The 22,679-nt window shown below is 45.8% G+C and overlaps 2 protein-coding genes across 10 annotated transcripts in view; both read left to right on the forward strand.

The window, feature by feature from the left end:
* Mettl8 (methyltransferase 8, tRNA N3-cytidine) overlaps positions 1–22,679 on the forward strand; it is a 94,138-nt gene that overhangs the window by 6,414 nt on the left and 65,045 nt on the right. For 3 of the 8 annotated variants that reach the window (XM_060390475.1, XM_021639247.2, XM_021639249.2), the window contains one exon: positions 4,472–4,659. The exons of 2 other annotated variants lie outside the window; for them this stretch is intronic. The gene's annotated coding sequence lies outside the window, so the exon portion shown is untranslated. Of the gene's footprint in view, positions 1–71; positions 217–4,471; positions 4,660–22,679 lie in introns of all 8 variants that reach the window. 3 more of the 8 variants (XM_060390474.1, XM_021639248.2, XM_060390477.1) reach the window with 2 other exon arrangements.
* LOC110549835 (MLV-related proviral Env polyprotein-like) lies at positions 7,192–10,544 on the forward strand. Of its 2 annotated transcripts, none has more exons than XM_021639251.2 (2): positions 7,192–8,134; positions 8,500–10,544. In XM_021639251.2, the coding sequence occupies exon 2, from the start codon at positions 8,727–8,729 to the stop codon at positions 9,639–9,641; it is 915 nt and encodes a 304-aa protein (XP_021494926.1). In that variant the 5' UTR covers positions 7,192–8,134; positions 8,500–8,726; the 3' UTR covers positions 9,642–10,544. The 2 variants fall into 2 exon arrangements, with proteins under 2 accessions (XP_021494926.1, XP_060246463.1); XM_060390480.1 differs by having other exon boundaries at positions 7,192–8,079.

A 22,679-nucleotide genomic window follows, 5' to 3' on the forward strand; every position in this document is an offset into this window, starting at 1 on the left:
GATGTTCTACGTCTTATGATAACACTCAGCCCAGATCTAATTCTTTCTTATTAATTTATTTATATGTGTAGTTCATGCATGCCTGTGTGTGTATATGGGTGGAAGCCAGAGTTTGAAGCTGAAGTCTTCCTTGATTTTTCTCTGACTTACTTTTGAGGCAGCACCTCTCATCGAACCCAATCTGTCCACCTCTGCTCCCAGGTTGCTGGGATACAGGTATGCACAACCACGCCCTTCGTTACCACGCCCTGCATTTTTTAAGTGGCCGTTAGGGATCCAAACTCAGGTCTTTATGCTTGCATAGCAGGTGCTTTACTCATTGAGCCATCTTCCTAGCACTGAGATTTAAGTATTTTTATAAAAATACACTGGCTGTGCAGGACATGGTGGTACAAGTCTTTAATCCCAGTATTTCTTGGGAGGTAGGTCTCTGTGATTTCTAGGCTAGCCAGGGCAACACAGTGAGATGGAATCTCGAAAACAAATACAAGCACATCTATATCATTAGTATGAAAATATTTCATCTTTATAAAATTGATTTTTAAAATAACAAGTCTCAGTGTGGGTGGTTCAGACTTGCCTTAAATTTACTGTGTAATTCAGTCATCTTGATGTCCTGATTTTCCTGCCTTGGCTTCCTGAATGCTACCATGCCTAACTGCAGATGGATTTCAGAAGGATGGGTAAGAGGACTTCAGATGTAATGGATTAACGATGAGGAAAAAAACAATTGAGTGAGACTCTGGATGTGGGTCAGTTGGTAGGGTGTTTGGTCTGCATGTGTAACACCCTGAGGTGGTTTGTTACTATTCAGAAAAACAGCTTTTAACTTAAATCAGGTACAAACTCTTTAGAATTTTCTGTAGTGTTAAAACTTGGTGACTCTTTTTGGGTGTGTGTGTGTTCCTTGTTTTGTTTTGTTTTGTTGTTGTTTTTTTGAGACAGGGTTTCTCTGTGTAGCCCTGGCTGTCCTGGACTCACCAGGCTGGCCTCTGCCTCCCAGTGTGCTGGGATTAAACATGTGCATCACCAACGCGACGTTTTTTTAAGAAGCACTTAACTTGATGTCACAAAGGGTTTTTTGTTTGTTTGTTTGTTTTTGGTTTTTGTGTTTTTTGTTTTGTTTTTGTAAAAACCGTAAGCCAGGTGGTTGTGCATGCTGTGCAGCACTTGGGAAGGAGAGGTAGGTAGTGCTCTGTGCCTTTAAGGCAGCATGGTCTACAGAGTGGGGTCTAGGATGGCCAGAGCTCGACACCCTGTTTTGACCCCCTTCTTCTCCTCCCAATTTAAAAATGTGTCTTTTCCATTGAAGTCTTTAATTAAACGTGGGGGTGATGTAAATTAGCGATCCATTTTGTTATTTTTCATATGCAAGTAGCCACTTGTCCCAGAAACATTTATTGAGTAGTCCTCATTTCTGTGTAGAGCTGCAGGGTTAGTGCTAGTATACATCAAATTACGTATGTGGTGGCTTTATCTGACTTCTGTTGCTATAACAAAATATCTGAGGCTGGGTACCTTAGAAGTTTATTTGACTCCTATGTCTGGAGGCTGGAAGTCCAAGACCCGGCAGCTGAATTTGTGTGACTTCTTGGGAAGTTTCCCTTGGCTGTGTCACATGCTCCATAGCATCGTGGTGGGAACGATAGCAGTGCTGTTCCACACACAGCGATGTAAATAATGACATAGATTTACTAATATTTTAAACCTTAGGCATTTTAGCTGGGCAGACTCTCAGCTAGCCTAACCCGACTTGTCCTGGCATTATGTCCCAGGACAGGCCAGGGCTTTTACTCTCTTGTTTCTATTCACAACTGTTCACTCTCTCTCCCCACCACCACATCCCTTGGTGATTCTCCTGCCTCTAAAGAGTCCTGTTCTCTGCCCAACATTTCTGCCTTCCCCTTCTTGCCCAGCTGTTGGCCATCTCAGCGCTTTATTAAAGCCAATCAGACACAATTCTAGATTGCCTTAGGCACGTGAGGAAAGACCAAGTATTTTTAGCTGTGAGAGCAGTGGTGGGCCTTAGCTCTCTGCCAGCACAGAATTAATAATTGAGTGCGCAGAGACACACCTTCACATGGTGCTCCCCAACAGGGGGCCCCGAAGACTCAGGAACCATCCTTGTACTTTTCCTAAGAACGGCGAACCTTGCTCTTTTTCCAGGAACCAGGAACTCACAGAGTTCTGGTGAAAACTATGCATATTCCACAAACATTGCCTCCAGCGGTCTATACTCACCTCCCATTAGACCCTGTTCTTAAAGGCTCTGCCATCTTTCAACACCTCCTTAAAGGCTCTGCCATCTTTCAACACCTCACACTAGGGACCAATCTTCTTGTGCGTGAGCCATTGGGGGATACACCTGAACCATATGTAAGCCATGGCACGTGGTTGGGTGTGTTTCTAGTCTCTGTTCTGTTCCATTCTAGTTTTCTCTCTCTGAGCTAATAGCTCACTAATTATTACAGTTAGTTTTGTAACAAAGCTTGACAGCTGGTGGGGAAAGCCTTATAACTCAGAAATGGTTTTTTTGTTGTTATTATTTCTTTGTTTTTGCTATTTGTACTTTTCATTTTAAAACCATTTAAGTTCCACAGAAAAACCTCACTAGAATTTTAAAAACAGATGTTTTTAATTTTATTTTATGTGTGTGAGAGAGACCAAAACAATTAAGAATTAGGTTTTTGGGTTGCTGGATTAACATTAAACACCAGCCTGAACAAAGACCAGGCATGTTAAGACATGTCCAGCTGGGCCTGCTGCAGTAGGGAGCCAGCCTTGCTGCATTCTTTTCTGCCCACTAGAGACACTGTTGCCAGGAAACTGGCCCAGATGGCCCCCATATTGTTACAAGTCAGTAGCCTTGTTCCTGGAGATATCACTGAATGTGCTAATTACCCCTCTCCCCTAGCAACAACCAATCAGGACAGGACATTGGACCGAAACCCAAGACCAGATGTTGTCCCCTACACACCAAGAGAGAACAAAGAAAGCCAGAACCATTTATGGTTTTGGCACCTTCCCACAGCCAATCATTTTAAAATTCAGTTCCCCTTTTGTGTTTAACTAATAGAAACTTGCCAGGGTGGAATTCCCCTGCTTTGGGCATGCTGGGGGTGGGGCAGAAATGGAACCGATAAATCACCCTCAATCTGACCTCAGGGCTCTCAGTTGGATACCAGTGCCTTGGTGTCTGTGAGAGTCCCAACTTGAGCTGCGAATAAAGATCCTTGTGTGTTTTGTAACGGACTCAACGTCTGGTGGTCTTTTGGGGGTCTCGCAAATTGGGCACAACATCTTGGTATGATGGCCGGGAACCCCAAGACCCCCAGGACCACCCTTGCAACCCCCCCTTACCCCAAGCTGGAAGATCAGAACCCTGGATAAGCACTTTTGTCTTGGCCAACTTCTGTGTCTTTGTTCTGTCATTCTGTGTATTTTTGAGATCTCAAGGCAGTAGACAGTGAGTGGCCACAGAGTGGTCCCAAGTCTGTTTGATAGGCCTAGAAAAAAGTGGGTTGCTTCCACAGAGACAGGAAGTGCCGCTGATGTATTGTTTGGGGGTTCTTACCTGCTCGCTTGGCAGAATCTGTTGTTTGGCTTTGTGTGTGGCTGGTTGGCTGGCTGTGGTGACTGTTCTCATTTCTTTGGACAGGAATAGGACGATGTATAAAATGAGACAGATTCCTTCTACTCCCCTGGACCTGATCCTGGCCCACTTCAGAAATCAGGGGCCAGGGGACAGAATCTTTCTCTTTCTCTTAAGAAAGACAAATTCGCCATCTTTTGCAGCTCTGAATGGTTCACCTTCAACGTCGGATGGCCACAGGAAGGGTCTTTGACTTAAAAATTATCCTAGTGGTCAAATTAGTGATCCTTAGACCTGACACAGGTCACCCAGTGACTTTCCCTAAGTCATGGTCTGGGAGAACCTGGTGTTTGCCCCAACCCCCTTGTGGCCCAAGTCTTCCAAACCTTTCCTCCATGCTAACCCAGTTTATCTAGGCCTGGAAGCTAATGCAGTGCTAACTGTGGCCGAGAGGCAACCTGAGTAGGACAGCTCAGAAGAGCCAACCCACAGGGAAGACCAACTGCCATGTCCATCTGCCACTGTACCTCCCCGTTCCCTATTATTACTTCCTTACCCTAGCCCCTTACAGGCTCCGCCGCCTGGAAACAACAGACAGAGGGGCTGCTGAAGCTGCAGCTGCAGCAGAAGTCATTCCTGAGGCAAGCCCCTGCGGCTCAGGTCCAAGCAGAAGGACCAGTGGCCACACCCGAAGTAGATTCCACAATGGCCCTGCCTTTCCAAGCAGTGGGGCTGGTTGAAGACCGAGGCAATCAGCTTCACCACTATTGGCCTTTCGCTCCTAGTGATCTTTACTACTGGAAGGAAAAGCATGCTAAGTTCTCAGAAGAGCCAAAGGATCTCATAGAATTGCCTGATACTGTTCTTTTTACCCATCAGCCCTCTTGGGATGATTGTCGGCAACTATTGGTGAACTATCCTGTTCACCAAGGAAGAAAAGGAACGTATCCAGGTGGAAGCTAAGAAATTAGTTCCTGACACAAATGGGGAGCCAACCACCAACCAGGCTCATATAGATACCGGCTTTCCCTTGCAGAGACCTACCTGGGACTACAACCCAGCAGCAGGTAAGGAGAGGCTCCTAGTCTACAGCCGGGCTCTGTTGGCAGGTCTTAAAGCGGCAGCTAAGAGGCCCACTAATTTGATTAAGGTTTATGATGTTAAGCAAGGACCAGACAAAAGCCCTACAGCCTTCCTAGAAAGAATCATGGAAGCTTTCCAGAGGAGCACACCATATGATCCAGAGGCAGCCGAACATAAGGCCTCAGTAGCAATGTCCTTTGTGGCCCAGGCGGTGCCAGATATTAGGAGAAAGCTCCAAGGTCTGGAAAATTTGCAGGAAAAGAGTCTCAGAGCTTAGTTAACCAAGACAGCTAAGGTGTATAACAGTAGAGTCCAGACGAAAGGCAAATCAGGATCAATCTACAAAGTAACAAAGATATGGCAAGCTCGATGCTAGCAGCCACCGAGCCTATAGGTCGCAGTAGGCGCACGCTGAAGGTAAGAGATGGAACAAGGGCCAAAGTTGGGACTTAATCAATGTGCTCACAGTAAGAAAGAAGGGCAATGGGCAAAGGAATGCCCCAAGAAAAGGGGAGCTAACAAGACAGTCCCCCTGGGAGCAGGTGATAGCGAGGACTGATGAGGATGGGGTTAGGATGCCCTAACCAAACCTGGGGTAACCCTAAGAGCGGAGGGGAAGCCAGTGGATTTCCTGGTGGATACTGGAACCCAACATTCAGTTTTGCTGCAGTCGAAGGGTCCCCTGTCCAATAAAAAATTTGGGTACAAGGGACCATGGAATGGAACAATGTCCGTGGACTTAAGGAAGGAATGGGCTGAGTAACCCATTCATTCATAGTGGTACCAGATTGCCCCTGTCCCCTGCTGGGGAAAGATCTCCTAACTAAGCTAGGAGCCCAAATACATTTCTCATCAGATGGCATGGAAGTTCTTGACCACCAGGGGCCCCGGTGCATGTCCTCACCACCACACTGGCCAATGAACACAGACTTTTTGATACAATGTTAAAATGTTAAAACCCTCCTCAGCCATAGAGATCTGGCTAGAAAACTTCCCCCAAGCATGGGCAGAGACAGGAGGTATGGGATTGGCTAAACATGGACCACCTGCTTTCGTTGAACTAAAGCCTGGCGCAGATCCAGCCAAGGTCCAGCAGTACCCGATGCCTCCAGAAGCCAAGAAGGGCATCACCCCTCACACCCATTGGCTACTAGAGTTGGGGGTTCTCAGGCAATGTCAATCAGCCTGGAACACGCCCTTGCTACTGGTTAAGAAGCGGAATTCTGTTGACGGTTGGCCAGTTCAGGACCTCAGAGAGGTCAATAAATGGGTAATGGACGTTCATCCAACTGTGCCTAACCCATATACCCTTCTGTGTGCATTGCCCCCAGAGCACCAGTGGTACACAGTTCTAGATTTAAACGATGCCTCTCTCAGTCTGCCTCTCGCCCCAAAAAGCCAGGAATATTTTGCATTTGAATAGCACGACCAACACATTGGAATAAATGGACAATTGACTTGGACCAGAGTCCCTCAAGGATTCAAAAACTCTCCAGCGATCTTTACATGAGGACTTGGGTGAGTACCGAGAACAACACCCCTAAGTTACTCAGTTGCAGTGTGTGGATGATCTGCTGATAGCAGCTGCTGATGAGGAGACTTGCCTACAAGGAACAAAGGACTTACTCAACACTCTCGGAGAACTTGGCTTTCGAGCCTTGGCTAAGAAAGCCCAAAAATGCACGTCAGAAGCACAATACCTAGGCTACATCCTAAAAGAAGGTAAAAGATGGTTGTCAGATGCCCGCAAGAAAACGGTCCTCAAGATCCCGACCCCCACAAGTTGGAAGCGGGTATGGGAATTCCTGGGTTCGCCTGGATACTGTATGCTCTGGATACCAAATTTCGCAGAGCTTGCTGTGCTGCTTTATGATGCCACCAAAGAACAGCCATGTGACTTCTTATGGACAGCTGAGTCTCAGCAGGCCTTTAAGGCCATAAAAGAAGCATTGCTGTCGGCTCCAGCCCTTGGGTTGTTTGATGTTACCAAACCATTCCAGCTGTTTGTACATGAAGAAAAAAAAAAGGAATAGGAAAGGGGGTTCTCACTCAGACGCTCAGACCATGGAAGAGACCAGTAGCCTACTTATCCAAAAAGCTAGACTGAGTGGCAGCCAGATGGCCCCCATGCCCTCCGCATCATTGCTGCAGTAGCATTACTGGTCAAGGAAGCTAACAAATTGACTCTAGGGAAGGACTTGGTTATAACTACCCCTCATGCCATTGAGGGAGTGCTGAAACAGCCCCCAGATTGGTGGCTGAGCAGCACTCATCTGACCCGTTACCAGGCAGTGCTACTGAATCCTCCTAGAGTCACCTTTTAGGTGCTGACTTCCTTGAATCCTGCCACTCTACTGCCAGACCCAGACCTGGACACCCCTCTGCATGACTGCACTGGGATCTTAGCCCAAGTGCACAGAATCTGGCCAGTCTCCAGGATGTCCTCCTGCCCAACACAGACGAGACTTGGTTCATGGATGGGAGCAGTTTCGTCAGGGACAGAAAAAGGTATGCGGGGGCGGCAGTGGTGTCATTGAGACTATGTGGACAGAGCCCCTCCCTCCTGGCACTTCGCCTCAGAGAACCAAGCTGATAGCATTGGCAGAGGCATTGACTCTGGGAAGAGATTTAAACCTTAATGTGTATGTATACAGATAGCTGGTATGCATGGCACCATCTACCGGGAACGAGGCCTATTGACAGCTGAAGGGAAAACTATTAAAACAAAGAAGAGATATTAGCATTATTAAAAGCCCTCTGGTTCCCCCAAAGATTGGCAATCATACACTGTCCAGGACATCAGAGGGGAGAGACTCAATCTCCAGAGTTAACTGAGCCAACCAAATGGCAAAGGCAGTTGTGTTAGAGACGGAGCCCATTCTTGCTCTGGTCGATCCTGGGAGACCCGGTCCTCCCTAAGGAACCAGTCTTTCTCCAGAGGACATTAAATGGACCAGAGGATTGCCCATGTCTCAGTACTTAGATGGATGGTGGAGATCAACTGAAGGAAACCTGATAATCCCTGAAAAGCTGCAAGAGAAGATATTAAGAAAAATCCATCACTCCTCCTATATGGGTATCTGGAGGATGCAAGATTTGATTTGACAATCAGGAGTTATTATTATAAATGCTAATTCTAAGATTGAGAACATTATTTCCAACTGCAAGGCATGCAAATTGACAAAAGCTGTGCCTAATGGTAAAAATGCAGGTGCCTGAGTGAGAGGTTAGAGACCAGAAGCCTACTGGGAAGTAGACTGCACAGAAGTGAAGCCTGGGAAATATGGTTACAAGTATTTGCTAGTTTCTGTAGACGCCTTCTCAGGATGGATTGAAACCTTCCTGACAGAGCACCAAATGACACGAGTTGTAGCCAAGAAGTTACTAGAAGACATCCTTCCAAGGTATGGTTTTCCTCAGAAGATAGGGTCAGATAACGGACCAGCTTTTGTGTCCAAGGTAAGTCAGTTTGGCCACGGTGCTGGGGATTGATTGGAAGTTACACTGTACTTATAGATCCCAGAATTCAGGACAGGTAGAAAGGATATATAGGACTCGAAAAGTGACCTTAGCTAAATTGACCTTAGAGACCGGCAGGGACTGGGTGGCTCTCTTTCCATTTGAGGTCTATTGGGTGTGCGATTTTTATCAGATGGGACTCACTCCTTTTGAGGTTATGTTTGGAGTCCCTCACCCTATTATCCCCAGCCTACAAGCTGAGGTCACTGCTGAATTTGAAGATTGAGACTTCCTGAACGACCTCAAGGGGATACAATGGGCCTGTAAACATGTTTGGCCTAAATTAAGAGCTCTTTATAAATCAGGTCCTCCACCGGAGCCTCATCGCTATAGACCGGGAGATTGGGTCTACGTCAGGAGATACCGTCAGGGGTCGTGGGAAACACACTGAAGGGGCCATACGTACATGGTGCTGCTGACAACAACCGACCGACTTGAAGATTGGCAGCATTGCCACCTGGACCCACTACACCCACGCCAGACCAGCCGGCCCTTTTGAGACCAAGAAGAACTCTACCAACTGTTGGACGACATGGAAGGCATCAAAGGACCCCAAGCACCCACTCAAGCTCAGACTCACCTGATCCTGAGACTGCTCATTGTATGTACTCTGCTTCCCTTAATAACCGCTTCTGCTCCTGCACACCAGCCCCTCAACCTCACCTGGAAAATAATAGCTACCGCCACTGGGGAAGTCGTTAACGCAACCTCCAGACTAGCCCCCAGAAATACCTGGTGGCCACAACTGGAGTTTGATCTTTGTGACCTGGCGCATGCGTCAGGCACCTGGGACCATGACAGCCCTGAAGAAGGATATGGCTGTAAATACCCTGGGTACCGGGCTAGCCTCCGGAACCGTCATTTCTATGTCTGTCCTGGCCACGATAAGACCGACTCGTGGATAGATAAGTGTGGGGGACCCGAACAATACTTTTGTGCCAGCTGGGGATGCGAGAGCACAGGACACATTTGGTGGGAGGCCAATCGGAAGGACCTAATCACAGTGCACAGGGGAGGCAACTATGGGCCCTACACCAGTAATAACGTCAGCTATGCCGCTCGCTTCCCGGGGTCAGGAACAGTCTGGATAAAGGGAAAAAACAAGGGAACAGGTGGCCCCTGTCATATGCCTCCAGCTATGGGAGGAACACCTGGAGGCAGATGTAATCAAATATCCCTCACCTTTACTGAATCTGGGAAACAAGCCAGGTGGGAATCAGGGAAAACGTGGGGGTTAAGGATACACAGACCCGGTCCCACCTATGATCCAGGGTTACTTTTTACCATCCAACTTACCGTAAATAACATCAAAGGACCAAATCAACAGGCAGTAGGCCCCAGTCCAGTTTTGAGGCTTAAAACCCAACGCCCTGGACCCCCTCATCCCCCTACCACAAGCCCCAGGGTCTCCACTAGCTCAACAAGTTTGACAACTCCAGATCTATGACGGGCAAGACTACAGGCACCCACAATGCCAACAGGCCCTTACTTTGACAATGAGCTGATCTGGACCCTTATGGAACAAACCTATCAGAGGGGAGAATAAGAGACCAAAAGAATTAAGAATTAGGTTTTTGGGTTACTGGATTAAAGTTAAAAGCAGAAGCTTGAAGAAAGACCAGGCATGTTGAGACATGTCTGGCCAGCTGCAGGTGGGAGCCAGCCTTGCTACATTCCTTACTAGCCACTAGAGATACTGTTGCCAGGAAATTGGCCCAGATGGCCCCCATCTCATTACAAAAGTCAGTAGCCTTGTTCCTGGAAATACCGCTGAATGTGCTAATTACCCCTTTCCCTAGCAACAGCCAGTCAGCACAGGACAGGACATTGGACAGAAACCCGAGACCAGATGTTCCCACACACACACACCAAGAGACAACAGAGAAAGCCAGAATTGTTTATGGTTTTGGCACCTTCCCACAGCCAATCATTTTAAAATACAACATCCCTTTTTATGTTTCAACCAATAGAATTCCCCTGCTTTGGGCACGTTGGGGGTAGGGGGGTGGAGGGGCGGGAAATTGAACTGATAAATCATCCTCAATCCTGAGAGCTCGGGGTTCTCAGTTGTATACTGGTGCCTTGATGTCTGTGAGAGTCCCAGCTCAAGCTGTGAATAAAGATCCTTGTGTGTTTTGGAACGGACTCGATTCCTGATGGTCTTTTGGAGGTTCTTGCAAATCGGGCACAACATATGAGTGTTTTGTCTGCTTGTATGTGTGCGTGCCTGGTGCCCACTGAGGTAAGATGAGAGCATTAGATTCCCTAGGACTGGAGTTATAGAACTTTGTTAGCTGCCACATGGGCTCTAGAACCTAGACCTGCTCTTGCAGGTCCTCTGCAAGAGCAGCAAATACTCTTAATTGCTGAGCCATCTCTGTAGCTTTCTCATTGGGATTTTGATTGGGATGACATTATATCAAATTGAAGAGCATGGATAACCTACCTGTTTCAAATTATTCTACAAACAAGTCTTTCCTTATTTCTTTAGATCTTTAGTTTCTTTGAAGTTTGATAAGTTTTCCTTCAGGGACTTAAATATTTTGCATCTTCTTAAGAATGTCACATTTTAAAGAATGTTATAAATTGTGTGTGTGTTTGTGTTTTTGTGCGTACATATGTTTGTTTTGCTTTCTTGAAACAGGAACTCTTTTATGAAGCTCTTGGACCTCAAACTTAATCTTCCAGCCAAAGCCTCCCCATGTTGGGATTATAGGCATGTTCTACCATGCCTGCCTAAAAATTACAGGTTTTAATTTGATCAAGATTTTGTTTTATTACATAATATATTTACTGGGGCAGGGGAATGTGCTTGCCATGATGCATGTGTGGAGGCAACGGACAAGTTTCCAAGATGTGTTCTCTCTTTCCACTGTGTGGGTCCCAGGGATCAAACTCTGATCATCAGGCTTGGTGACAAAAATGCCTTTACCTGCTATGTCATCTTGCTGGCCCAATTGGATTTTTTAATATTACACTTTTTTGCAAGTAAATAAACATGCGTATGTCTTCTGTAGGTCAAGCAATCTTCCCAGACTTCTGCTTTAATTGTAATAATCACCTGTGAGCATCAGGCATTTTGTTGTTTTTGTTTTGTTTTGTTTTGTTTTTTCCTTCAATGTTGCTAATCCCTCAGAAAATTGTGACAGTTTTGTTACTTCTCTGCCCTTAATCTTTCATTTTTATTTCCCCTTTTTACTGTGTTGTCCCAGATTTGCAGTTAAGTTTCTACTCTGATAACAATACTGGTAATTCACTCTGGTATTTATAGAGAGAGTAGTTACTACTGGGGATAACACAGTTACCAGCAAGGGGTCTTGATAAAGTTAATTTTCTCTGCCAGTTAAAGTTAAAAGGCAGGAAAAATCTCAAGTGCAAGAGGTAGCAGAGAAATCTTTAACTCACAAACAGGGTCTGTTAGGACCGGTAGATGAGGGAAGGCTTGTACTGGGGTGAGTACACTCATGTGGACACAGGAAAAGGCCCTTTGCCTTGCAGGACAACTCAGAGCTGAGCCATGTAGTCTCTTCTCTAGGGTTTTAAAGTCTCTGAAGGGCCTTTCTCCCCTAATTGAGGGTTGGTCGTTTTGATTGGCTCACAAGCATGGCGTAAACGTGCCTTGATCTGCCCAGATCTCCCTATCTGTCAGCTACTGGGGAAACCGCACCTCCTAGTCCCACAGCCACCCCACTGCAGGTTACCGACGGCTCCTCCTTATCAGTTAATAAACTTCTCTCTCGTTCCATACTGGCGAAAAATTCTGTTTAGTTGGTCAACTAGACATTGAATTTTATCAGTGCTTTCTATGTACTTGCTGCTGTGGTCTATGATTCCCCCCCCCCCCAGTTTGATACTGTGGTAAAGTTGACTAAATGAGTTCATTTGGATAAATGTTGTGGTGACATACTTTGTTTTTTGTGCATTGTGGGCTTCGGGTTCCTGCTGGCTCCAGGGCTCAGTCAGGTCTGAAATTTTGGTTTCTGAGAATGTCTTTCTGGCTTGCTGGCTCAGTGACAAATGTTGTTAGCATAATATATATCTTGGGCTGGTTCACCCAGCATTTGGGGATGTTGCATAGCAGAAAGGCTTCTGAGGTATCAAGTTTACCAAATTTCCAGAACTAGATTCCATTTCCTCATCCTTTTTTCAAGCCGTTAAAGCTTTAGTCGAGAACAGATTCTAAATGACTCCCCCACCCCTTCAGCGCTGCACACGCAGTCCTGAAGGCTGCAAAAAAAATGGCTGCAAAAAAGCGTTGTATAGTGGAAAGTGCAACAAAGCGAGAGTGAGAGCATGCTGCTGTGACAGCGGCAGCCGTGCTCAGATCCTGACCACGTCTCTCTCGGGTTGTTCAGTCTCCTGCGGAGTGGATACATCTACTCAAGGATACAAGCCTCATGCAAAGGCAAAGGATGAGATGCAGACACGATACCCAGTGCTTTCTCTTGGGAAAAGTACAGCAGGAATGGAGAGGGGTTAGTGAGGTACGCTGCGGGCTGTTCTTTTAGGGTGAGGTGCTACTAGACACATGTAGTGAAAGTAGGAGCCTTCCAGTCCAGAGAGAGAGGAGGGGAGAGAAAGAAGGGAGAGTGAGGGGAGGTGGGGGGGGAAGGAAGCGGGAGCATGCAGTAGGTCCACACCCAGTCTCTTGTATATACTACATACTCAGTCACTGAGATGTGCCTCTGGCACTGGGTTGAAGCTTAAGGTATACAGAAGCTCGGGAGAATGGGAACAGAAATCAGGTCCTGAGGGAAGAATTTCACTGTACATACATGCAGCGTGGCCTGGGAGCATGTATTAAAGATAGAGCACTTCCTGGCATGTGCAAAGCTTTGGGCTCCTTCTCCAGCACTGCATCACTACTCCCCATACACAAAGCAAAGAAACCTGAACAGCAGCGAAGCCCTGCAAGGAGGAAGGTGCTGATGGGAGCAGCTTTGTAAGACTGGAGGTATTGTCGTAGTTGCTGGGGAAGACACAGTACTGCCACAAATTCCCTTCCCCTTAGGGTCCTCTGCTCGGGTAAAGCAGGATTCTTGACCACACCGAAAGACTTCAAGAGCGGCTGGAGTAAGGCAAAGTTTGGGAGCTCATTAAGAGACTACACACTTCAGACTTAAACACAGACATTAGAAACATGCACACATTTAGGTGTCTAAAATGGCCATGTTTGTGATTCTGTGGGTTTCTAAATGGTTCAGGGGGTGTAATTATAACAGTTTGAAGATTAAACAAACCTCTAAACTTAAGTAGAGTTTAAATAAGTAAAAATGAGAGCAGGCACTAGGATCAAACCCAGTCTCTTGTATATACTATGTACTCTGTCAGTGAGATATGCCTTTGGCACTGGGTTGAAGTTTAAGGTATATATAAGCTAGGAGACACGTGTGTGTGCGTGTGTGTGTGTGTGTGTGTGTGTGTGTGCGCGCGCGCGCCCGCCCGCACTGGCTTATTTCTCTGAAAGAATTTGCTTTTACAAATGAAAATAGAAGATGTTTTGGGGGTTTATGGATGAGAGACAGGTACTGACAATGTTTTGTTGGTGGTGGTGGTAGTTTTGTTTTGTTGAGACAGAGTTTCTCTGTGTAGCCAGGACTGCACTATGTAGCCATGGCTGGGCCTGAACTCACTCTGTAGACCAGGCTGGCCTCAACTCAGAGATCCGCCTGCCTCTGCCTCCTAAGTGCTGGGGCCAAAGATATATGACACTACCACCCAGCGGTACTAATACTGTTAAAGTGAAGGTTATATTTGGCCATAAGAATAGTTTGTTGATATTAACATCCTTGTTTGACCAGTCTCTTGAGAAGGCAATGTTGACTCCATAGGTTACCTGATTCTCAGTAAATAAGAAAGGCACACTAACTTCAGGGTGAGGGGCTTCCTTCCCTTTTCACATCCCCTTCATTTCTTCCCCTGTCTTTCTAGCTTGCCTCAGTGTGAGGTGATGACAGAAGCCACTCTCCATGGTGCATTGGACCGAAAAATTAGTAATTAGATGGTGGTGATGAGAACAGAGTTTCTTAGGATCAGCTAGAAAGATAGAGGCAGGAAAATAGGGAAGCTAGTTCTGTGCCTATAGTTGTGAATTAGGTGCAGAGCTGCTGCTGCTAGAAATGAAGAAAGAGAAAATGGTAGGTTTTAGCATCGTTAGGTTAGAAAAGAGTGGCAGGTTCATAGGAAGGGAGCTGACCTGAGGTTACCCTTCAAAATGAGAAACAAACTCATGACCACAGACAGCCAAGATCAGGCCTTGAACTGGGAAAGCATTAGAAGAAGCAGCCACCATGCGTAACCTGATGGAAGTCCTAGAGAGACAGACCCTTCCATTCTAGATTCAAAGGGGAGTTTCTGACACTTGTAGGTATTTTTGGAGGGGCATGGGAAAGAGGGCAATAAGTTCCCTACCATATGATCTAGCCTGGCCTAGCCTCCGAGAGAGGAGTCACAAAGCAGGAAGGCACAGATAAGAGTGAAGCCATGAGCCAAAATTGCCTTGGTCTTGTGTAGTGAGGGGAATAACTTGGCTTGCTCTTCCCATCCTGTAGTCAGTGATTTTTCCTAAGAGGAGAGACTCTAGGGGACATGGCCTGATCTCTGAGGCAGCAGCTCTTGATCTAGCAGGTTCGGCCTCTAGTTTAATGTAGATGTGTACATATGCAAACATTTTATAGCCATAGATGGGGATCTGGTTGGTCTGTTATGTACATGTAGTTGCTTGCCCTGTCAGTCAAGGGGGTTCAGAAGCAAAGACAACCTGGTAGCAAAGAACATACTCACTGCCCAGACTCTAATAAAGGGACAGAGGCTCTTTGGAGAAATGGCTGGTGTAATGTGGGCTCAAGAATAAACAAGATGAGCTTGTAGCATCCCGCGGTATCAGAACAAAAGCATAATGGTGGAAGTCTATCAAAGGAATATAGATAGGTGTGTGTGCACATACGTGTGTTTGTGAAAGCCAGGCGTCAATTTTGGGTGTTGTTCTCTGACTTAGTTAGGGTTTCTATTGCTCTGATAAAACACCATGGCCAGAAGGAACTTGGAGAGGAAAGGGTTTATTTCAATTTACAACTCTCCGGTCACAATCTATTGCTGAGAGAAGTCAGGGCAGGAACGTGAAGCAAAGGCCATGGAAAGGTGCTGCTTACTGGCTTGTTCCTCATGTCTTGTTCACCCTACTTAAAGCACCCTGGACCAGCAGGATGCCCCAGGGAGGGCATCACCCAAGGTGAATGGGGTCCTCACCCATCAATCCTCAGTCAAAAACAAAACAAAAACCACGCACCACACGCTTTCCCATAGGCCAGACTGGTGGCACTTTTTCTCAGTTGAGGTTCCTTCTTCCAAAACGACTGTAGCTGTGCCGTTGACGTAAAACTAGCCAGCACATTCTTTGTTACGCTCTGTGTTTTGAGACAAGGTTTCTCACCGAATTTGCTGTTTGGCTAGGCTGGTTGGTGAGAGTGTCCCCAGTTGAGCTCTGGGGTTACACACTGGCCATGAGGTACCCACACTTCACCAGGGTGCTGGAGACTCCAGCCAGACCCCTCATGCTGACGCAGTAAGCGCGGTACCACTGAGGCACCTTCTCCGTCCCCAGCTCCTCACCTGTTTGTTTTTAAATTTTTATGTTTTATTTGAAGAATATATCCCAGGATCTCAGTGTAGCCTTGCCCCTATCCATTTTCTTGTCTTTCTTTTTTTAATGTTTTAAAATACCATGTTACTTTTTTAATTAATTATTTTTAATTTTATATACATTGGTCTTTTCACTGCATGTATATCTGCGTGAGGGTGTCAGATCCCCTGGAACAGGAATTACAGAAAGTTGTGAGCTGCCATGTGAGTGCTGAGAATTGAACCCGGGTCCTCTGGAAGAGCAGCCAGTGCTGTTAACTGCTGAGCCATCTCTCCAGCCCAAAATAGCATATATCATACACAGCCAGTTTCACAGCCATTTTTATACACGCACCTGATGGTACTTTAATCATATTCACGCCATCACCCCCTTTTGTCTCCTCTCAGGTCTGTTAATCTTCCTTTCCCTAGCCAGCACGCCCCTTTCCCCCTTCCATGTTTTTCGCTAGTAGCACACCACTGAAGAAAACGTCTCTCTCTCCTACCCGTCATTAACCGGGTATAAATACTCAAGGAAGAGTACGGGGTCCTGTGAGCCCCTCCCCCTTCCACAACACGGTACCCACCAGCCCAGATTTGTGTGCATCGTGTGCAGGTTAATCATGGCTGCTGTGAGTTCACGCGGTAGCCACGTCGTGCTGAGATTCAGCATCACACAGCACTCCGGGTCACTCCAGGCCCTCACAGCCTTTCCGTCCCTTTCCTGCAGTGTTCCCTGAGCCTTGGTGCTGGTGGGGGGTGTGATACAGCTCTTCTAAAACCGGGCATGATTATTAGAGCAGAGGTGATATGGAGGTCAGAAAACAGTTGGGTGGAGTTGGGTCTCCTTTTTCACCTTTGCTTGGGTCCCGGGGGTCAAACCCAGGTCATCAGGCTTTCACAGCAAGTGCCTTTACCTGCTGTGCCATCTCGCCAGTCCTAGATGTCCCCTTCATGACTGGGCATTCAGTAGTCATTTAGTGTCAGTACTCTGACCAGTTAAGGGTCTGAGGTCTCCTCTGTCTGTGCAAAAAGAAGCTTCTCTGACCAAAGCTGACAACAGCGTTAATCTGAATGTAAACAGTTTTTTATTGTTTTTTTTTTTCCCCCAAAGAACAATTCAAAGGGTATCGGGGGCAGGGGGAGCATCACAGAAAAGAAACCCGACTCAAGAGAAGGCCAGACCAGAATTTGAGAATTCTTTTGTAAAATGTATATGAGTGTTATGCTTGGTCTATGCACCATTTTTGTGCCTAGACACCCAGAGGTGTCTTAGATCTTGCCTAAGGTCTTAGATCCCCTGGAACTGGAGTTATGGATGGTTGTAAGCCACCATAGAGGTGCTGGGAGTCGAACTTATATATCTGCAAGAAAAAATGCCCTTACCACTGAGCCATTTCTCCAGTCTGAGAATTCTTGACCTTAGTTTCCTGCTCTGTGTGAGTCAGTGACCTGGGTGATGCCAAAACCACGGAGCCTGGCAGGGGCTTCTTTATGCCTGCATTGAGATTCTGAAGTTAACCGTTTTGGTCTTCAGCAGATTTTGGATGAAGAAGTCCTGTTTTGTTTGTTTTTGAGACAGGGTTTCTCTGTGTTGTCCTGGCTGTTCTGGAGCTTGCCCTGTAGACTCAGAGATCTGCCTGCCTCTTCCTCCCTTGTGCTGGGATTAAAGGTGTGTGCCACCACGCCTGGCAAGATGCCCTGTTTCGGTTTTGGTTTTGACTCATTATCTGAGATGTGTAGCACCAACTGGAGCACACTTTTGTATCTCAGGCTGGCCTTGAACTTGCAGCAGACTTCCTACCTCTACCACTGAAGTGCTGCTGAGAGCTGGAACACGGGTTGCCAGGCTGCCATCTTGTCAGCCCCTTTTCCTTTTATAATTTTTCGGACAGAAGCCCAGCTGTGTAGCCCTGGCTGGCGTGGAGCTCAGGATCCTTCTTCCTCAGCCACTGGAATCCTGGGGCTATCAGAATGGAACGCCATGCTTGGTTTTTATGATGCTTTCTTAGTACTACTTTAAGCTAGTACACAAAGTCCCACAATGCTTTTCATGGAATATATCCGCGGAGCAACTTCATGTTGATGCTTCTCTTTGACATGAAGAAAGAAAGCAACGTTTTAGTGGGGAATTGTTTCTCTCAGCAAGCAGTTCCAGGAACTGTTTCCCAAATTCCTCACTGAAAACCAAAAAGCAAATAAAACGCCTGTGATTAAGAAGCTGTCTCTCTGGAGGTGCCCAGCAGAGGGCGCTCAAGCTTTCCCAGCCCTTCAGCTTCCTGGCAAGGCTGGGCAGACCTGACTGGGGCCATCTGTGTTTGCTGTCCGACGATTAACAAGTACCATACACGAAAGGATCGCCGGTGCATCAGAACCACAATTGCCGAATGAGGCGAGAAAGCGCCATAATGCAAAATGGCAGTGTAGAACTGCGGTCACTAGAGGACAGGCAGGGGAGGGAAGAGGGCTGCAAGGAGGTATCGGATACCTGGTACAAAAAAAAAAAAAAAAAAAAATGGAGTGAACTGCCGTTCTGCAGCACAGCATAGTGTCTGTAGCTGCAGCCATAATAATAATTGAGGAGAGGCACTCAGAGGTTCCTACAATGACAAGATAAAAATTTAATGGTATAAAATGTTAACTGTTCTTTCACTACATGTATTTGTATAATTTTAAAGGAAGAACAAAGAGGTAAGGTAGCAAGTGCCTCCTACAGTTGATGAGTAGGAAGTCTCTAGATCACTGGAATTTGACATCCTAGTGGGGGCTTCTGAGACCTGTGTAGATGGAGTGCCGCCTAGTACCCAGGCCAGGCCAGCTTCTCCCTCCTTCCCTCAGCTCGTGGGTATTACATAGAACTTACATACCTAATAATTTTTAAATCATTTGTTTCATAAGTACAAGGGTAATTTGAGCATTTGTTGTTGTTGTTCTTTGAGAGGTGGAGATAGAAGAAAAGGAGTTCAAAACCAACCAGCAAACCCAGGAAGGAACGTCTTAAGGTAGACCACCTGTGAGACTGAGTTAGGAACCATCTTCCTAGACCATGCCTGAGCATGTGTGCTTATATGCCAGTTCCAGAAAAGGAGAACGTTCAAAAGGTTTCATTCCTTGCTTTTCTCTCCTGCCTACTCAGAGAACCTTTTTCTGTATTAATAAGTTTAAAGTTTTGGCAACATTTTGCATGGTTTTCCTCTCTATGGGTATGCATTTAATAATTTTGCCAGCACTGTAAAAAATAACTATTTATACTTTTCCAGCATATGTACAAACAGTGCTGTGACAAATTTTTAACATATTCTGATTATTTTACAGAACATCTTTCTAAAAATAAAAATTTCCATCATTTGCTATGGTGATGTATACTTTCAATCCCAGCACTAGGGAATCAGAGGCAGAGGCCTAAGCAGAACTCTGTGATCTCAACGCCAGCCTGGGCTACATAGAGAGGCCCCCCACCCCCAATCTGGAAACAGTCTGACAGACATTTATTGTTCTGTTTTGTAGGTGGAACGAAGGTTTCTCCCATCTGTGTGTGGTTTTGTAATACCATGTCTTGATATTATGGAAAATATTTGTTCATCAATTGCAGTGGATCCTCCAAATGTTGACACATTTCATTGTACAAAATAAAAAGTATCTTAGCATTAGCACAGCAGTGGGCAAGTATTAGGAAGCTGCTACCTCATGGTGGTCCACACACATTTACTAGAATTTTATTTTTTGCCTAAAAGGCTGAATTCTATCAAAGGCAATGCATGGTGTCTGTTGTTTTCCTGACAGGCTTACTTTGTTTATTTTGGGGAAAATGACAAAGAAACAATTGTGTTTCATGAAGACAGTTTTTATGGCTTCATTAAAGAGACGTGTGAGTGACTGGCTCCGCCGGGTGTATGCACTCAGGGAAGAAGACGTGACTCTCAGGATGGTCACCGCTCTGATCCAGGCCAGCCTGCTTGTGACTGTGGCCATATTGTCCGTACACCATCAGTGGACGGTGGCAATTAGCAAAAGGCAAATAACACATTAATATTGTCACAAAGACAGTTCTGACCCCTGAAGATCCTTCACAGGAACTTGGGGGCCTTTGTGGACCACATGTATTCTCCGTGGCTCATAGCAAAAAATTATTTCTCCTGATAACTAGCTTGAGGATAATCTGTGACTCGATTCCCGTGAAACCTGAGAGTAGGTTTCTGGGGAGCGTATGAGAAAGTTTCCTCATTCCTAAAGAGAGACTGAAGAAAGAGGTGGCCCTTTTCTTTCTCTGGAGGTTGCTGTGGTCGTGTGGTAGCCATTTTGTAACCAGCAAGGGGACTCAGCCTTAGGATAAAGGTAAAGGAATCTCCAAAGATGCATGATTAGTGTGGTGAACATTTCTGAATGGCAGTTTGTATTTGTTTTGTGAATGGCTCTTCATGTGTATATTTTCTACTGAGGTTATTTCTACTTGTTTTCTAAGCATTCCTTATTTTGGTAATTGTAGTGTTTGTTTTTAAACTCCATTTTATTTAGGTGTTTAGGCCTCCACTCCCTTCCGCCAACCCTTTAACCTGGGTAAGAGAAGGTTAGTAGGGAGAAGGGTCACAGACCCTTTACTTCTGGCTGTGTAGGATCAGTGGGTTCCTTTACAGCTTTACCAATCTTCGTCAACAGCAAATGCAGCAAGCAGTCCCTTCCAAGCCGCTGTGGCCCAAAGCCTTTCTCTCCGCCTGTCTGCTCCAAACCGACACACTGTTGTGCTGCAGGCACATGCCACCCTTTTTTTTTTCTGGACGATCCGAGAGGCCTAGACCACACCCCTCTCCCTACTGCACGAGGCAGGCTGTTACCAGCTGGCATGACCACACCCCACACAAGACACAGCTGTGGGCAGACTAAACCCCAAACTAAAATCCCATGCTTGGGATTAAAACAAAAACATTTATATAACATAACTGAGTTTTGAAAGAAACCAAAACTTCCACTACAGCTAATGAAACATCCTAATGGTTTACAAATCTATCATCTTTTATAACACTTCTAAAATCTTGTCTCATGCATTGCACGTGTGTGCGTGTGTGTGTGTGTGTTTGGGTGTGCAGACGTGGAGGCCAGAGGTCTTCCTCTAGGGCTGTCCCCCTTACTGTCTTGAGACAGGGTCTCTCAGTGTTTCCTCTAGGCCGACTGGCCAGTAAGCTGTTGGGGTCTGCGGTCTCCGTCCTGGGGTTGCAGGCACACACAGCCATGCCCAGCCTTTTATGTGAGGTTTGAACTCAGGTCTTCAGGCTTGCAGAGCAAGCGCTCTTACCCTGTAGCCACTTCCTTGGTCTCATAAATGTATTTGTCTTTCCTTTTTTTTTTTTTTTATAGTTTAGCATCATATTTAAGAGATTTTTTTCTCCCCACTTTTTAGAAATATATATAATTTCCCTAAGCTTATTAAAATATAACTTAAGGAGCTGGAGAAATGGCTCAGCAGTTCAGAGCATTGACTGCCCTTCCAGAGGTCCTGGGTTCAATTCCCAGCAACCACATGGCAGCTCCCAACCATCTATAATGAGATCCATTGCCCTCTTCTGTGCAGGCACACATACGTGCAGACACAGCACTCAAATACATAAATAAATAAGTCTTTTTTTTTTAACAACAGATGTACATAGATTTATTTGTTTTTGCTTGTTTACTTATTTGGTGGAGGGGTGTGACCATGTGCCCTGGCTCGTGTAAAGGTCAGAGGACAGCTTGCAGGAGCTGGTTTTCTCCTACCGTGCGGGTGGCAGAGGCAGAACTCAGAGCTTCACGGCCTTAAGATGTGACTGCTGTATGTTCAAAGTGTAATTTATCTGCAGCTTTGATGGTCGATGTGGAGCAGAGAGATAATATTTCTCCCAATGGCAGGCCCATTTTCTTAATGTACTTCTTTGAATAAGTCATTTCTATCTAATCCACTGACTCAAAATAGTAGCTGTTACAGGCGCTTTTTGTATGTGTTTTGATCAGTTTCTGGACTTCCTAATCTGTTGCTTTTGCTGTGAAATTAGAGACATTTGTATAGAGGATTTGTCAGGACATTTGTTTAGAGGATGCTACAAGGTTCACAGACAAGCCCACTCCCTTGCATGGCCCTGAAGCCCAGCCCAAGCTCACCACATTGCCCTTTCCCTCTGTGTTCTCCTGGCACCTCCTGTCCCCTTTTTTCTCCTTAAATTCCTTGTTCAAGTCCCCCAAAACATTTTCAGCATTTTTACTGGAATTACTTTAATTTTATAGGTGATTTGGAGGAAAATGTACATTTTTTTTTTAACATTCACAAATCTTTACCTTCAAAAGTTCATTCATGCCGTTCTGTTTTGTCATTCATAGCTTTGTTCCTACCAGTCCTATCTGCTATTTCTTGGTTGGATTTGTGGAGATCTTGCCCAGCCTGCTCTCTTTCTGTGTGTGTGGGGGGGGGGGAGGGGGGTCCTTTTCTATTTTTTTATTTTTTGTTGGTTTGGTATTTTTTTGTGTTTGTTTGTTTTTGTTTTTGAAACAGCCCTGTTCTGGAACTCACTTTGTAGACTAGGCTTGCCTCAAACTCAGAGATCCACCTGCCTCTGCCTCCTGAGTGTGCTGGGATTAAAGTCGTGCACTAAAGAACATTTTTAAAACACTCAGCTCTTGGCTTCTTCAGTCTTTAGAGTGTGCAGTGAGGGCTGTAGTTTGTGGTGTTACTGTGAAGTGGATTTGTGAGGCGACTGTTGAGGACTCTTTAAGGATGCCAACTGTACCAGACACTGTTACCTTCCTGAAGCTGATCTCTGGAGCTGCTTACTGGGAATTTATACATTTGTAGCAACAAGAACAGCCACTCAGAAAACAAAGGATATTGTCATAGTGCCAA

The sequence above is a fragment of the Meriones unguiculatus genome, chromosome 8, assembly GCF_030254825.1.
Source record: "Meriones unguiculatus strain TT.TT164.6M chromosome 8, Bangor_MerUng_6.1, whole genome shotgun sequence".
NCBI classification, from domain to species: domain Eukaryota; kingdom Metazoa; phylum Chordata; class Mammalia; order Rodentia; family Muridae; genus Meriones; species Meriones unguiculatus.